Source organism: Penicillium vulpinum (assembly GCF_028829585.1).
Source record: "Penicillium vulpinum strain IBT 29486 chromosome Unknown utg000001l_segment0_segment0, whole genome shotgun sequence".
Classification (NCBI taxonomy): Eukaryota; Fungi; Ascomycota; class Eurotiomycetes; order Eurotiales; family Aspergillaceae; genus Penicillium; species Penicillium vulpinum.
In genome coordinates, this window is record NW_026643241.1 from 6,503,352 (window position 1) to 6,520,104 (window position 16,753).

Here is a 16,753-nt window from a genome sequence, read left to right on the forward strand (position 1 = left end):
GAGCCTAGTGACCTTGGCAGATGAGAGTTCTTTGTTTGACCCTGGTCAAAGGATGTTCCAAGAGACTGAATGGAAAAGTCAAATTTCCTCCAATGGTATCTGACAGGGAAAAGCGAGGTCAAGACCATACATACATAGCAACTGTGATATCTCACAAATTGACCTACTTTGTTCGAAAGAATATAATCAATCATGCTTTGTTTTGTACGGTTTCTTTATTTCCTTTGTTGTCCTTTACTTATCACATAGGTTTGTTGGTTTGGTTTGTTTGATTGGTTCCATTGGAGTTTGCTATGTTTGCTACGCATGCTACGTCACATCTCCTCAGTGCCAGGGGTTACCTATATTTCCCTCGCTTCTCTAACTTGTATCCAGCTTTTGTACAGTTCTCCATAACCACAGTTGAATCTCTATTCTTACTTAGAATAACTAAAAGTATATGAGTAAAAAAGAAAAAAAAAAGGGGCTCAGCCGGGAATCGAACCCGGGACCTCGTCTATGTTGGTGATTTGAAACCAGAGATTTCTCCCGAAAGACGAATTATCCCACTAAACCACTGAGCCGCATAGCGGTTATGCTGTCATATTTGATACAATCAGGAGACCACCTACATGGGTAATTCACTCAACCCTGTAACTATACGAAGTATGCAGGTTGGTATTTCATGTGGGCTACCATGAAATGTCAACCTGCATATTCCTGCATGTTCCCGACCTAATCTCCAAGAATTTATCCTGTAGGTTCCCCTAAATTTGCATGTATTGGTTCGCAGATCCCCTTCGGGTTTTCACGGGGAGGCAAGTTGAATTTTCTCAAAATTTATTCTACAGATAAAAGGATCCTAGTCAAACTGTCCTAATTTGATGATAACACCAATGAAGAAAATCCCTCAATATATCTAAAGCGAACGATTGCTCTTCAAAGCACCAGGGAAGTCATCTCGAAGAGCGTCCCATAACGGCTTCCCTCCCATCTGAAGATCTTGGAATGCCGGACAAGTAAGGTTGAGCAAAGGCACAGCAAGGATATTAGTGACAAACTCCAACGGCTTAGCAATGGTCGAGTATATCCCAGCAAGCGCGTTGGGACTGGCGAACTTCAGCACCTCAGTCACAAAGCACAGTAAGTTGTTATCCTTCAGCAGGCCAGCCAAATTCAAGACACCACCTGTCAGATCTCCTAGATCAACTCCTGCAAAGCTGTCTACTTCACCCATATTCCCTCCAATGCTATATTAAAATCACTGTTATACACGGATCAATGTGGGAGACTGGCACGGTCTCTTACCTTCCAAGCTCCGGATATCTCAATATGAATCCAATGATATCCAGATTGAGTGAGATAAGTCCGTAGTCCACAGGGGTCTTATACCAATTCTTAGGAATCCTTTCCCACCCTTCTCGGTAGGTCAAGTTATGTTCCGGCCCGTAAATGCCATAGAAATTACGGAGATGGCTCTTAGCTAGGATAGGATTAGCAAATCTCGCATAACCAGCCGAATTTAACCATCTCTTATATCAACTTACTCAATGTGCCCTCTGGGTTTTCTCGCGAGTGGTTTCGGAACAGCCGACCTGCGAAAATATAACCGGCGTTGCGCGCAATGAGCCCCGTCACGGGTCCATAATAGAAATCAGGGTTTGTATGGATACTCTGCTCCATACGGATCTTTGCACGTTCAGCCATAAGACTCATATCATAAGTGCCGTCGGAAGACATATTATACCAAGTCATGAACTTGTCCATGTTCAGCGTCCAGCTGTTGCCTGTAACGTCGAGATCGTCACGCGTGTTGGAGGAGTCGGCTTCGATAAAATTGTGCGAGCCAATCAGGCCTTGGGGTTCGCCTGCAGGTGATGTTAGCATTTCACAGATAATTGGAAGCAAGGGTATTCTAACCAAGGACGCCCCCCAAGTTATTCAGTAAGTTGTTAACACCAGTATCGGGACCCCCGATGGAGAAGCTGGGAGCGAGGGATATCACGTCCCCAGTCCAGACGGTGCCCATAATCGCAAGGATGGTAGCCAGATCAACACCCATACCATACACTGCAGAACAGAGGTTAGTATATGCTGCATAGATGATTCGATGATGCAATTGTACCTTTGTTGATTGCTGCAATCACTTCTAAGAACTTCTCACGTTTAGATTAGGAGCTCCTGTTGGCCACGCTGGAATAACCTACCGAAACCACTCCACTCCGCGGAATATATCCATGATTTGCAAGTGCATTAAGGCCCGGACAGGGGCCTCGCTGGTCACCATTCTCGAAGTCCGGAGGTTGGAATGCATGTTTGCCGGTAACTAGAGTTATTTTGTTATAAATTGTGACAGTATGGGGGGATATTTGTAACATACTATCAACAGGGGATTTCATCAGACTGAAGAGAAACCGCTTTTCATGTTCCGTCTTTGGCTTGGATTGGTCCTGGACGTTGGCATATGGGCAAATTTTGTGCATTTTTTGATGTCCTGAGTGGCCATTGTGGCCGTTCATTGACCCCGGGAAAGCCAATACTATGGTAAGCAATGACAGTTGCCAGACCAGAAGGCCTGATGTGAAGATGCGCATGGTCAATAATGTGCTGGTTATCCTCAACTAGAAATTCCAGTTTCCACTTGGGATCGAAGAAATGATCATATAACGGGCGACTAAAGAACGCCACCTAAGAAGACTGGAATAATGCGTTCCTTAGATATCCTGCGACAATCATGTGCCTAGATAAATCTCCGAATGATACACATGCTGAAAAATAATGCTCCCCTGAATGGCTCCGTGTTAGCGCATGAGCCCACTGTGGAATATATGCAATTCTTGCCTAAAGGAGTAGTAGTAGTAAAGATGACTGGCAAGCCGTATGGTAGCTGTATTGCATAGAACACAGGTATATCGTAAATTAAAGCCCCGCTTCTTGCGGGCAATCAAGTACAATGCTCTGGATCCTTCTCTTGAAGGATTACATTGTTGATCCTTTTCAGTACCCCTGTAAAAATCTGCAAATAGCACGGTACAAGCCCCTTATCTCTGGATATTCATCTGTGCAGCTATACTGCAGGTGATTACAGATATATTTGTAGGTTGATGTTGATCAGGCCTGGTTGGGGAATGTTCGGACGCGCAGGCATGAATCTTAGCGCACGCCCTCGCGGTGAAGTCGAAGGTTAGCAACCGCCTCCGTATCGAAATTGAGCCCTAGTTCAATGACAGTGCCGATCATAGCACTGGGCTTTTAAACTATAGGTCGAAGGATATGTGTACATCATAATATCGAGGCGATCTTTTCCTCAGGACAGTAAGACTCAAGACCCACTTCGGATAATATTCGGATCTTCTCCACAGAGACTGAGCTACAATGGGCCAGGGCAGCCATTGTTCCGGAGACCGCTTGTAGCTCTTTCTGGAGACTAGTAGCTTCAATTATAGAAATGGAACGCAGAAACCCGTTCCGGGTGGGGTGAAGTTTCAAAGTCCCGACCTTGGAATGTAGATCAGCGGCTTATCAAGCTCTTTGGCTTGCTTTGTGGACGCTCAGGCCGGTTTTTTGTGGGCCCCTAGAACATCTAGAGCAGGGCCGAGAAGAACTGGGGAAATGCTCGTATACGTGCAGATCCTAATTTTCCAAATCAGCCACCATGTCGGGAGAGAGGAGCTTAGTTGACTTCTTGATGGATCCAGAAGGAGGTCATGGTGGCTGTATGGCTGAATGCAAGAGGTTGTACTTTTGTCATTTAGGTCAGAAACTGCTGAACCTGTGCATTTTTTAGGCCGCAATATGATGATTGCGAGGGTGTTAGAGCAGTTCTCGAACTATTGTCAATCATATCAATGACAGATCTGATGCCCGAGAACTTGGACAAGCACAAATGAGATTTGCAGCGAGGACAAACGCGGCGCTTGAACTGGCGGTCTTCGCGCGCTAACAATCCCAACAGGGGAGGCACATCAAACTATTCTATCCAGCCAAGAGATCGTCATGAATCACATAAAATTACTCCGTAGATTCTCCTGACTCGCCTGGTCAAAATCAGCTCAAGTCTTCTCTGTCAGTCTCTTGATCACGAATGCATCCTATTCTGCAATCCTCGCAATGCGTTTGTTCAATATACTAGCCATCGTGGCCGCCTTGTGCGCAACGACTGTCATAGCAGGAATGGAACAGTTGGCAGCCGTTTTACCCTCATGTGCGGTAGGTAGTGCAATTTTTCTGCCCCTCTTTTGGCGCGAACTAGTTAAAGCTGACCCTTTGAAGCTGGATTGTATGATGACTTCGGTGCCGCAATCGTCCTGCAAAGCAACCGACCAGATATGTCTATGCAATGATGCACATTACATAGCCGTTCTCCAAAAATGTGTTCTCACTAGTTGCACCATTCGAGAATCTTTAGGTGAGTCAATCATTTTATCTTTCATACTCACCGGTCACTGCTAACATACACAAGCTACAAAAAATGTCACCACGTCAACGTGCGGTGCCCCTATCCGGGATCGCACAAAGATTGTTTCCCATGCAGGAGTTGCAGGCGGAGTTATAGCTCTAATCGCATTTATTCTCCGGATGGTGGCTCGATTCAGGTGCTGTGGTGGCGTTTTTGGCGCAGATGACTGGACAATGATGCTGACGATGGTATATACAAATTTTCCCTTTGCTTGAAGCTGAATTTTCTTCTCACTAAAAGCTGACAGGCATTTCTCGTTCCACTCTCAGCACTCTCGGTTGTTTGTATGATTTCCTTTACAGCTGATTAAAACCATCTTCAATTAACTAACCGCTTTGTACAGTGGCCAATGCTGGTTTAGGAAAAGATATGTGGACTCTCCCTTTCGATAACATCACCCACATTCTCTATGTGAGTACCTCGAAACCCTTGTTTTATGGATTTTCCAAGACGAATTTGTCTAATGGCGCCAGATCTACTTTTGGGATGAATTGATCTATCTAAGCATTCTCCCGTTGACCAAAATATCGATTTGTTGTTTCTACCTTCGTATCTTCCCTGATCGGACGTTTCGGACAGCAACTTACGTGACAATTGCACTGAACGTTTGCTACTGGATTGCCTTTATATTGATCTCGGTCTTCCAGTGTCGACCTCTACCTGGAGCGTGGCACCGCTGGTATGAAGAGGAAAAATACAAATGCAACCATATCAACGCACAGGGCTGGGCAGCGGCAGCGCTGAACATGTTCCTTGATATACTTGTCATGGTACTTCCACTTCGTCAGCTGTACGGTCTGAACCTTTCCGTAAAACGGAAGTCATACGTAATTTGCATGTTTGGCTTGGGCATCTTGTGCGTTTCCCTATTCTAGTCTGTTCCACAATGTCTGTGATTAACTTATGAACTTAGTGTCACCCTTGTCAGCATCCTACGACTGAATTCACTCATTCACTTCGCCTCTACCACTAACCTAACCTGTGAGTGTTTCTTTTCCTCCTCCTTCCTCTTTCAACATGTCCATTTTCATTGACATCTGTAAGGGGATTATGTGACTGTTGGGTATTGGAGTACTATTGAATGTGACGTTGGCGTTATCTGTGCGTGTCTGCCTGCCATTCGATCGTTACTACGTCGTGTATCTCCCGGACTATTTGGCGATACCGCGCAGGCCAAATCAGCCTATGGCCTAAACTCTCATTCTCGCGGGACAGGATCTCAGTTTACACCTGTCCCTGTCCAGAGCAAGAATGGCGATCGCCAATTCTACCCACTTGATGACGTGGAGTCCTCTGATGAGACCCGGCTACACCACCCCCATCCGGTCTAGTTGAGGGCAAAAATGACTGAGTCTCTTCTTATATAGAGCAATAATGTTCATTTTCTTCATTTCCTTTTCTATCTTTGTGCCTATCTATTTATATCATCGGATTGCTAGATCCTGCCAAAACATCTTCCTCTCTAATATATATTCAACATAATGAGTAAATATATAACTGAATTCTAGTTATTAAAAAGCCCACGTTATATTTTTCTTCCCATATGAATTTAACACTATACATATAATATGAGAGGCAATTTCAGCGAGTTTTAATGAAACAGTAAAGAAGCAAAGTAGTGTTGCTACCTACATCGCCAGTTCCGCGGCAGCAATAAGGGGCTTCAGCCTTCAGGCCAAAGTACTTAGTATGCACTCCTTTACATCGGTTTTCACCGCAGAGTGGAGCAACTCCTGAGTAGCTCCAGCCTTTGGATCTCACTTCCAGTATGGATATCAGGTTCCAATCCACTTATTCTGTGTCCCCACCCAACCCCAAAACAGTAAACTGTGTCGTTATCACGAAAACAAAAAAAAAACAATACCTAAATAAAATTAGCTCCGCCGTTAGATTGGTGGCTGTTCGGAGGCTGTATGATCGGCATGTCAAACGGGATAGAGAGGACGCTAGGAGGTCGGCACGAGGGGCCTGGATTTCAGACATATTGATTGGCCGGCCAGTCCCACAAGCCAACAGTATGAATGTCTATCTCTATTTTGCCGAGATGCCACTGCATTCAGACCTAGCTCAATACTCCGTACGAGTCATGGCCATTCACAAGTACAGGGTTCATGGGAACGGTCCGTTACCAGGGCTGCATTGGTGTCGTATTTCAGGATGGATATACATGCGTGATACAGACTAATTTGGAAAGTGGAAGATTATGTCGATCACCTCCAGAAGCAAAATGAAGGAATATGCTAGCATGGCCAAAGATCGTACTATGGGTGCTCATCGTGCTTTTGCTCATACGCTTCTATAATAAAGCCAGGAGAACAGGTTTCTGGTCGTTCATCTATCGTCGCTCGCTTTTTTTGGGTTTTTGCTTGAACAGTTCTGTTTGACTTTTTGGGTTTGGAGTACATCTCCGTGCTTTCCCTTTTGCAATGCGGTTTTCTGCAGTAGTTGGGCTATTTTCCACTCTTTCGGTTGTCTTAGCCTCGTATGTACACCTCCAGTCCTCCGGTGTCAGCTTAGCTCTTGATTACACATGAGACTAATAGCATAATATAGTGATCATAGACCAGATCATCGATATCACGATGCACACAGGCGCTCTTCGGGTAACGATAATTCCACCACCAAGTATGATTATGTTGTTGTTGGCTCTGGTGCTGGAGGTGGCCCTGTAGCAGCACGGTTGGCCATTGCAGGATATAAAGTGCTTCTTCTAGAAGCCGGGGATGACCAGGGAAACGCGACCCAGCAAATTGTCCCTGCTCTGCAGCTCCAATCCACCGAATACGAGCCGATGAGATGGGATTATTTTGTGAACCACTACTCGAACTTGACTCGTCAGAAAGAAGACACCAAGATGACTTACCGGACACCTGCCGGTGATCTTCATGTTGGAGGCAATCCGCCCAATGGCTCCGAATCATTGGGGATTTTGTACCCTCGAGCGGGCACCTTAGGTGGATGCACTGCTCACAACGCCATGATGTGAGTCAAACATTCTCCTCGGTATCTGTCGGACGTGGCGATCATATTCTGACCAGTATCTTTATAGCACCATCTACCCATACGAGAATGACTGGGAGCAACTGGCCAGTCTCACTGGCAATGATTCATGGTCCGCCTCAAACATGCGACAATATTTCAAGAGACTAGAGCGCAACAGATATCTACCCAGCAGCTTGCTAGGCCACGGCTTTGACGGCTGGCTTACTACAAGTCTCACGGACTTGCGCCTCGTCATCGAAGATCAAAAGCTTTTGTCCTTGATCCTGGCCGGTGCGACCGCCGCGGGCCAAACACTGTTGGGCAAACTGATAACCACGGTCACGGGCCTTGCAGCAATTTTACTGCGTGACTTAAACAACCCCCTCCCCTCACGCGATTACGAAGAGGGTCCATATCAAGTTCCTCTTGCTGTGGATGTCCCTGAGTACAAGCGGACAGGCCCTCGAGAATTCGTCATGAAGACAGTCAATGCTGTGAACTCTGATGGTTCGCGGAAATACCACCTTGATATCCAGCTTAACACACTGGTAACCAAACTCCGCTTCGATACCACCGAAGCCAAGCCACGGGCTACCGGGGTTGACTACCTTCGGGGACAGAGTCTCTACCGTGCAGATCCCCGGGCTTCCCAGACAGCGAGTCATGGGACACCAGGTAGAGTTAGCGCTTCTCGTGAAGTGATCCTGTCTGCAGGCTCATTCAACACTCCCCAGCTGTTGAAGCTGAGTGGCATTGGCCCAAAGGAGGAGTTGTCCAAGCTTGGAATTTCAGCCCTTGTAGATCTCCCTGGCGTCGGTCGGAATCTGCAGGACCGGTATGAGATGGGCACAGTGGGCAAGTCACCCACTGATTTCGTCCTTACATCCAAGTGCACCTTTATGTATTCTCTTCCCGACCCCTGTTTGGAACAGTACGAAAACGACCCATTCTTCAAAGGCACTTACACCACCAACGGAATCGCCATTGCCATCATTCGCAAGTCGTCTGTCGCAGAGGATGAGCCCGACCTATTGATTTCAGGAGCACCCGTCAACTTTCCCGGCTATTACCCCAACTACTCTTACGAAGGTCTCAAAGATTCCCAGCACTGGACCTGGATCACATTAAAGTCACGTTCCCGCAACAACGCTGGCACAGTTGAGCTGCGCTCTACGGACCCACGTGATATGCCTCTTATCAATTTCCACTCGTTCGATGCGGGAGTGACCTCGGATGGTGCAGATGAGAAGGACCTACAGGCTGTGTATGAAGCAATGCAATTTTCCCGCACGATCTTTGATGACCTTATTCCTCTCGATGGCGGGTTTGAAGAGGTTTGGCCGGGACCTAATGTCACTACTGAGAGTGAGATGAAAGACTTCATTAAGCAAGAGGCATGGGGCCACCATGCCTGCTGCACTGCTGCTATTGGAGAAGATGGGGACCCTCAGGCTGTGTTAGATGCTGACTTCCGCGTTCGTGGGGTTGACGGACTGCGTGTTGTAGATGCTTCAGTCTTTCCTAATATTCCGGGGTATTATGTCGCTTTGCCCATTTATATGATCAGTGAGAAGGCTGCCGAAGTTATCATTGCTGATGCTGTATAATACTGATACTAGTCCACGTTGGTACCTTTTTTGCAATCTTTAAGTCTTGTTTTCTTTTACTTTTTGTGAATACATAATACAAAAATTATTTTCATTATATAATTTATTGATGCTATACAAGAATAGTCAGCCGCTTATGCCTTGTGATTCTTTTCGGCAGTTTCTTAAAAGTCTTTTTTTCTTTTTATATGTTTTGCTTCCCTTTCTCAGTTTATAGCTGGACGGTAGAAAAAGGCAAGAAAAAGCATAAAATGTGCAGATGAATTTTCTATGACAGTGTGTGTATGAGAGAGTGAGAGATGGGGGGAGGGGGAGGAGGGGGGTTTATACTGACAGGCGGGTACGTCGCGCCTTCTAAAACATAATTGTTAGGGTTCAGAGTTATCCCTCAGCGTTGGAAGTTATTCAAAGGAGGAAAGAGAGAAGAACCTTGGAAGATTAAAAAGTAACGACTGCTCCAACGTTGAACACTTGGCAGGTCATCTACCCAGGAAAACCAAGAATTTCTAATAGTAAAATATATGACTTCTATCTTCTATCGCTGGGAATAGTTCTAATAATTAAATAGTGACATCAGTCGAAAATTACTAATTTAATCAAATCATAAAGCTCATGCAGCTGTGCCCACGGCAATAGGCGCAGCTATAACAGGTTCAATCTCAAATCTCATCTGCGGTAAGGTCGCATTTGACCAAGTGACAATGCGAGTAATCTTCATTGTGCCCCTAGGAAATGACGAAAGGATAAGACAGGCAACGCCTTTACCCAACTTTGTACCGAGGAGCTCTTGGTATTCAGCACTACCGTGCTTAAATACCATACAGTCAACGTCTCTTGCCTCTGACCACTCAATACCAAACCTTCTAGGATAAAGTTCGTGGCGTATATATGGAGCTGTTTGATCATTACCGATATCAGTAAACAAAACATGCCTCAGAGTTAGCAAGTTGAAATCAAGCAAGTATTGAGCCCGAGCAATCTCATTCCAATGAGGACCATCTTCCCTAGAAAGTCTCTCCGCAACAAGCACACCACGAGCAACTCGATGTTCAAATTCGTTAGCGTCGAGCGAGTTTGGCCCCGGATCCCTTCGGATGTGTGTATAGCGATATCGTGGACCACCGCGAGCAATATTCATCGATTCAACGTCGCCGCCTTCTAGTGCCATAGGCTCAACGGTGAAGTAAGATTCATCGATTGTCCAAGGCATTTGTTGCGCTCCATCAGTCAGTTCCTCTATAGTTAATGTTGCAGGTTGAATTCGGCACCCTGGCTCCTCGGGGTCGTCTATCCATGCTTGGTATTGTGCTCCTATATTTCTATACCTGGTAATGTCCTCGACGGTCGGTTCGATGCCGGTTTTTACTCTCCCGCTTGCGATGTCGGATGAACCTGCAAGACGCTGGCGCTTGCTACTACCGCTACTGCCCCTGGATCCAGAAAGACCCCTGTGCTCAGCATCAGCCCGAGCTTGACTGTCTATAGAACGTCGGCGCCTCCTATCGCTAGAGTCGCTCAACCATTCTTGGTCAGAAGATTCAGATTCTTCGGGCTCTACCGAATCGTCGTACATTTCTTGATCATCGGACCGATTCAGATCGAGACTGTCGTCGTCAGCTCCATTATAGTCCTCATCGGTATTGTATTCACCTGCAAAAAGCGTACTTTCCGGAAGAGAGCTTCCCCTCGAATCTGGGAGTGAGTAATATTGGGAGTCACTAAGGCCGGTATCACTCATCTCAGGAGTTATGCCTGTATGTACATTGGCAGCTGAGACGGAAGAAACCTCATCACCAGATGAAGACCTGATAAAATGGGTATCACTTACCTGGGGTGGTCTGTTTGTATGGCGAGTGCTTGAATAATATTCATCAGACGAAGACTCATCGTTGATATTTGTCTCACTCATCGCAGGTGTTATGCCTGTGTGAGAAACTTCAACCTCGCTAGGTGTGGGACTTAGAGGAACATAATCTTCGCTTATATCCTCATCTCTGTCGCCGTCTTGATCTTCATTGCCGTCTTCACCTCCGTTCTCAGCTTCATCTTCATAACCCTCACCACCTTCACCGCCGGCTTTGGGCTCAACTGGAGAAGGGATTCTGACTACATTTCTCGGAACTGATTGGCGCCGGGCAAGTTCTAGTGGCCTTTTCCGTAGGCGGTTAGGTTGGGGCTCCGAAGTATCACTGTCAGTGTCACTGTCACAATTGCAGGAGCTCCTTGGAAAGCACATCAACGTGTGACGAATCTTCTTGAACATTGAGCCGGTAATTTTAGTACCAATAATTGAAGTCAGATAGAATATAGTTCTAGTTTTATTGAGAACAAGCTAAGAACGAAGAGCATGAGACATGCACAGAGAGATTATATACGTAGCTTAGGACATTTTAATGGTCTTTGTTGAAGTTATTGTAAGCCTAGTGGTAAAACACAAAATTCACTGGAAATAGGGCCAAAGAATACAAAACAAAGGATGAACAACAATAGTGACCCCGAGGACGTGGACAATCCAAACATAGCCTTGGGAGACAAAGAAACTCGGAAGTGGAGCAGATAATCCTAGGAAAACAATGAAATCGAGAATATATCAATGACAATGACATGGTATATCACCTTGAAGATAGTAAGCTTGAAAGCTGAGAGAGGTTCAAGAATAGAAGACAAAGAAACTTGACTTGAGATCCCTCAAAGAGTTGCCAACACCACATTTTGCCTAAACTGGACAATTTCATTATGTTGAATTAGATGCATAACTCCTTGTATGCATATCATGTTGCCATAGTGAAAGGGCGAATCACGGCGGTATTACCTACACTGGCTATGGATTGCTCAGCAGTGGAGATTGCTTAAGAGAAAAAAAAAATTTCAGACACCTATTGATTTACTTAGGCTAAACATCTGATGGGAAATAAATAGAATATGGAAACATGAAATTTTTGACGGACTTAATCTAATGATCTCATTTATATATTTACTTCAATACAACCCATTCCATCATCATCGTCAGGCATAGTATATACAATTGGCAACGTCTCAACAAATTTGATCTATAGTTTAGGCATTCTCCTTCTGCTCAATGTCACGCTTCTCCTCCGTATGCATCCACGTGTCAACCTCAGCAGCCTCACCCTGGGGCAGGTGACGAGCCATGGAGACAATATCCCATGGAGTCGGGGCATCGCGGAAGACATGGTTGAGAGCCTCCAGGTTGCGGTTCATCGTCTCGGGGTAGAAGATGTAAACCGAAATTGGAATACAGGCAGAGATGACTGCGTACACAATGTAGTACCTGTATCCGATGGTATCGAGCGCAACGGGAGTAATCATGACAACGACGAAGTTCCAAAGCCAGTGGTTCGCAGTCGAGACGGCGGACATAGCGACACGGAGACGCATAGGAGCGACTTCGGTACAGTAGAGGAAGTTGCCGCCGAGGAAACCGATAGGATAGAACGTGTTGAAAAGGAAGATGAAGACGGCCGAAACAATCGACGCAGTTGTGTTGTCTTCGAAACTGTTGGTGATGGCCAGGACCGTCATGCAGATAGACATACCAGTACCGCTGATCATGAAAATTTTTCGGCGGCCGAGTCGGTCGATGGCGAAGAAAGAGATGAAGCTGCAAATGAACTTCCAGGTCATGGCACATGAAGACAGAATGCGAGCCAGATCGCTGTCCATGTTGAGGTTTTCTTCGAAGATTGTTGACACGTATGTCGAGATCAGGTTACCACCACACATTTGTTGGAAGAATTGCAGTGCGACGCAGAGGCAGAATCGGTATAGCAGGCGCTCATCGTCGGGTTTGGTGAAGTCCAATATATCCATGAGAGAGGCGCTGTCGACCGTACTCTCAAGGGAGGTCTCAATACCAGCGATTTCGACACGAACAGCCTCGTCATCCTCGGACAGACCCTTATAGGCAGCGAGACTGTTGGTAGCCTCTTCGATGCGGCCAACTCGCACAAGCCATCGAGGAGACTCGGGAAGCAAGAAGACCGACAGCACGACAACGAGGGAAAAGAAGAAGGAAATGGCCAACGGAACACGCCACTGCAATGCACCGTCGATTTTGCTCAAGCCGAAATCAATCCAGTTGCAGAGAACATAACCCAAACAGATACAGATACCATCCACGACAACGTGTTGTCCACGATGTTTAGCTGACGTACACTCAGACTGCCACACAGGAACAGCAACACTCAATTGACCGACACCGAGACCGAGGATGATACGGCCGACAATGAATTGTGGGAGGCCATAAGCAGCGGTCTGCAGCAATTGGCCGATTATAGTAAGGACAGCGCCCAAGAAGATGGTCTTGCGGCGACCGAGCCGGTCACCCAGGAATGTACATGACAAGGCTCCAAATAGAGCACCGAGCTGGAAGGATCCAATCACGGTACCCTTTGCTGTAGAGTTTTGCGAATGCTGAGCACCCTCTGTGTTGATTGTGTCGATTTCTGGGAACACGCTCACCCAGCTCTGCAATGTAGCCAGAGGGCCCAAGCCAGACTGGTTGTAACCGAAAACGATGAAGGCCGGTGCTACAATGAGCAACGCCTGCGCCACGCTCAGCGCTTTTCCTCGGAATAATGTGACCATGTTGGAGTGTGTATAGGGAAGGTCACTCTGAGGGATGAGAGAAACAGAGAAAAAAGGGAGGCCGGTCTCTTTATCGGTTTATACCCTTCGGTGAACCTGGTCTCGTGGAGACCCCGCATGCGAAAATTAAAATCCTGTACCTGTGGGATGGAGAATTCCACAGTGGATAGACATCTATCCACCGCAGCGGCACCAATTTGGTTGAATTTCGAAAATATCGGCTGTGACTCGGTCATATCGCCGACTCCACGGGGTAGGGTTTGGTCCCGGTGTGCAAGGATTCCACGCCTTCGCCACTCCCGAATCAGAAGCGCTTAAAACATAGATCCACGGTGCTAGGGCCGAAAATCAGTCCTGGAAAGTTAAGTGGCGGGATGATCTTTATTACCCAGGGTTGATTGGATAAAATGCCGAACGCTAGATGTCACTCAGACCGAGGTTCTGATCCTCCCCATGATTCTCAGTTATTAAACACATAGAATTGGGAGAGTCAGGGGGGAATCAGGGGAAATCTGTACAGGGGAATTTATTTTCCGAACAATGCCGGCAGAAAAATGTTGACGCGAGGTTGCTCATTGCCTACTCGGGCCGGTCTCGGCGGTAGAAAAATCGGTTCCGAAAGGCTTGAGTGGCTCGGCTTGTCCACTGCCAAGTGCCAAGACATAGTAAATTCAACTTCAATTAATCTGGGGTGCCCCCCGGGGAGGATACAGATCCCTTTCTAGTTGTTTTCAATGCACTCCACCATTCGGTCATTCTCCGGATTTGCCCGTATTGGTGTCTTACAGATCCTGGATTGTGTCGGAATTTTTATGCAGCCACCTACATTGTCCCTTATGTACATCATATTCTCTCCTGGTGGATACCTTCCTTTCTCCGAGAGATATCCGAGAAATATTACTGAGACTAAAAGACACGGGCAAGATGGGAGGCACTCCACACCGTGCACTTATTCGGCTCACCCGGAGTCAGAGATTTCAACATTCTTTGCGGGGTCTAGTAGATGCCTAAGATAAGGTAAAAAACATGACCAATGATCAAATGGGTGATTTAGGCAGTCTGTCAGCGGGCTTTCTCTAGCAGCCAAATTGAAAGAACAAGTTCGCATGTATTTTGTACACTGTAGCTTGGTGATTTACCAAACCACTCGAACCTAGGATGGTTTGTGAATATACCTGATCTTCCTCTCTCATGGCACTGACACGCTTACAGACGGAGTTCGGTTATTTGCAGCTTTCCTCAAATCCTGGATCAGGCCAGAAATAAACCCATATACCCCATCCGGGGTCATGTTCCAGATTTCTAGTGCACAAATGGATCAAACAAAACTTCTGTTGAGCTGAGTGGAGTACAACAGTCCGTCTAAGAATTCCCGATTCATATTATCAATAAAATCTCATTACATAGAATAACTGATAGCTAAATCAAACGCGTCATATCCATGTGCCTTCATGAGTGTGACCCAGTTGCCCCCTATATGGTACGGAGTAAGACCTTTAGGGGGTGACTTTCCTCACATAGGACAATATTGAATATGTTTGGTTTCACTTTTGATAATTAAATGCACCATACCCTCGCGTCTCAGCCCATTTCACTCCGTTGTATGATAAACATCAGAAATAATATCATCCGCTACAGTCCCTAGTCTTCCATGGAAGGTATACTCTATAGTCTGTCCAAGTCGCAATCAAAAAGCCAATGTATTATTATCCCAGCCCCTCTTCTGATGATGCCAAATTTATTACATAGTTCATAATTTGGGGCGGCATATCATTAGTTACTCCGGGTAACACGCGTAGCTATTGATTTCTCGGCTAAATTTGATTCGGGATACTACTCTGGCTAATTGGATTGATGACAATCCCCAAGACTATCCAAGTCGGCAGGAAACGGACCTCGGGAAGAGGTAAAATCCATGACCTTGAAAGGCTAGAACATTGGCAACTTCCAAGGTCCAAGATGTAATGTAAAGTTTGATCTTATACTTGATCCTCTTGCCATGTCATAGCGCAAGACCTACAACGCACTATAGTCCTGTGTTGCTTTGTGCCACTCACAAGGATAAATTCCTGTCAAACTTTATAGTCACTCTCAACTCTTTAATTCTCATATTACACCATGCATCTCGAAGTCTTGACCTCGAATCGGGTCTTTAAAAGCAGACCAATAACAGCCAAACCTCTATTCCTAATATAAAATAAACTGTTGATCTGAAACAATATGATTTCGAGGCTTTTACAAAGGATTTTACTGTGAACCTGAATGCGTCAGCTAGCAAAATACCATTAATAGATATGTATGGTATACCGCTTGATCTGGCCCCTTCAATGCTTTAGGCAACTACATGGTAACAGCTATTTCCGTTACTTTGAGGTGAATCTGTATGGAATGAGAAGGTGAATGCTCAGAAAGAGGTAGAGGAGCTCAGGATGGATAGGTGGATGGATTATGGTCCCTGAATCACAGGACAACCTCCTTCTTCTCAATATTATCTCCGGTTTTGATAACTATACAAATTTCAGCTCTATACTGATTGAGATTGAGTATTTCGAATAAATGAAAAGATCTATTTGGGAACTTGAGCTGGAAAAATTGACACGTACGTTACCTAAACCAGTTTAGCGATGTCAATATCCACTTCATCTATCTCTAATCAACCTTTCCTAGCTCTATTATGGATAGAACATTGAATGCATCATCGACTATATTTCAAGAATTATATCAGCTAAAGGCTAGTCCACGGGTGTACACGTTACTACAGGCAGCATCATCATGTAAACCTTCCAAGCTCGACCGCCTATTATATCTCTACTCACTCTATCGCAGGCTCGCAGCCTCATGCCTGGATTAGTACCTTAGGTAAGGTCCTAGGTTTACATCTATTTGCTACAATATTGTGGCTTGGCCTACAAGCAATTTCAAGTTAATCTTCTAATGGAATATTTGGATCTATATCTAATTTATACAAAAATATATGGATTTTATGATTTCCAACCTTCGAAGGTTGGTCATTGAACTAGACGCGATAGAGTAGGCAGAATAAAAGGCGGTCTGGTATCGACGAATTGTAGTAAGGTTGTCTGCTGCTGAATGACCTCACCTTTACAATTAATTTCCA

At 45.7% G+C, this 16,753-nt stretch overlaps 5 protein-coding genes across 5 annotated transcripts; 2 read left to right on the plus strand and 3 right to left on the minus strand.

Annotated features, from left to right (window-relative positions):
* Positions 1-898: 898 nt before the first annotated feature.
* On the minus strand, positions 899-2,573 carry N7479_002327 (peroxidase family protein; the record flags this gene model as incomplete). The annotated part of the gene is made up of 7 exons (XM_057250024.1): positions 899-1,229; positions 1,288-1,462; positions 1,527-1,847; positions 1,900-2,049; positions 2,105-2,135; positions 2,187-2,305; positions 2,360-2,573. The coding sequence occupies 7 exons, from the start codon at positions 2,571-2,573 to the stop codon at positions 899-901; spliced, it is 1,341 nt and encodes a 446-aa protein (XP_057114456.1).
* A 1,516-nt stretch (positions 2,574-4,089) lies between these two features.
* N7479_002328 (CFEM domain-containing protein) lies at positions 4,090-5,769 on the plus strand (the record flags this gene model as incomplete). Its single annotated transcript, XM_057250025.1, has 8 exons — positions 4,090-4,188; positions 4,252-4,387; positions 4,442-4,626; positions 4,686-4,722; positions 4,782-4,849; positions 4,912-5,294; positions 5,352-5,419; positions 5,483-5,769. The coding sequence occupies 8 exons, from the start codon at positions 4,090-4,092 to the stop codon at positions 5,767-5,769; spliced, it is 1,263 nt and encodes a 420-aa protein (XP_057114457.1).
* Positions 5,770-6,922: 1,153 nt separating this feature from the next.
* N7479_002329 (GMC family oxidoreductase) lies at positions 6,923-9,027 on the plus strand (the record flags this gene model as incomplete). The annotated part of the gene is made up of 3 exons (XM_057250026.1): positions 6,923-6,945; positions 6,992-7,420; positions 7,488-9,027. The coding sequence occupies 3 exons, from the start codon at positions 6,923-6,925 to the stop codon at positions 9,025-9,027; spliced, it is 1,992 nt and encodes a 663-aa protein (XP_057114458.1).
* A 610-nt stretch (positions 9,028-9,637) lies between these two features.
* N7479_002330 (uncharacterized protein) lies at positions 9,638-11,290 on the minus strand (the record flags this gene model as incomplete). The annotated part of the gene is made up of 1 exon (XM_057250027.1): positions 9,638-11,290. The coding sequence occupies one exon, from the start codon at positions 11,288-11,290 to the stop codon at positions 9,638-9,640; it is 1,653 nt and encodes a 550-aa protein (XP_057114459.1).
* Positions 11,291-12,084: 794 nt separating this feature from the next.
* Positions 12,085-13,635, minus strand: N7479_002331 (sugar porter family MFS transporter; the record flags this gene model as incomplete). The annotated part of the gene is made up of 1 exon (XM_057250028.1): positions 12,085-13,635. One exon carries the CDS (start codon positions 13,633-13,635, stop codon positions 12,085-12,087), a length of 1,551 nt encoding a protein of 516 aa, XP_057114460.1.
* Between the last annotated feature and the right edge of the window lie 3,118 nt (positions 13,636-16,753).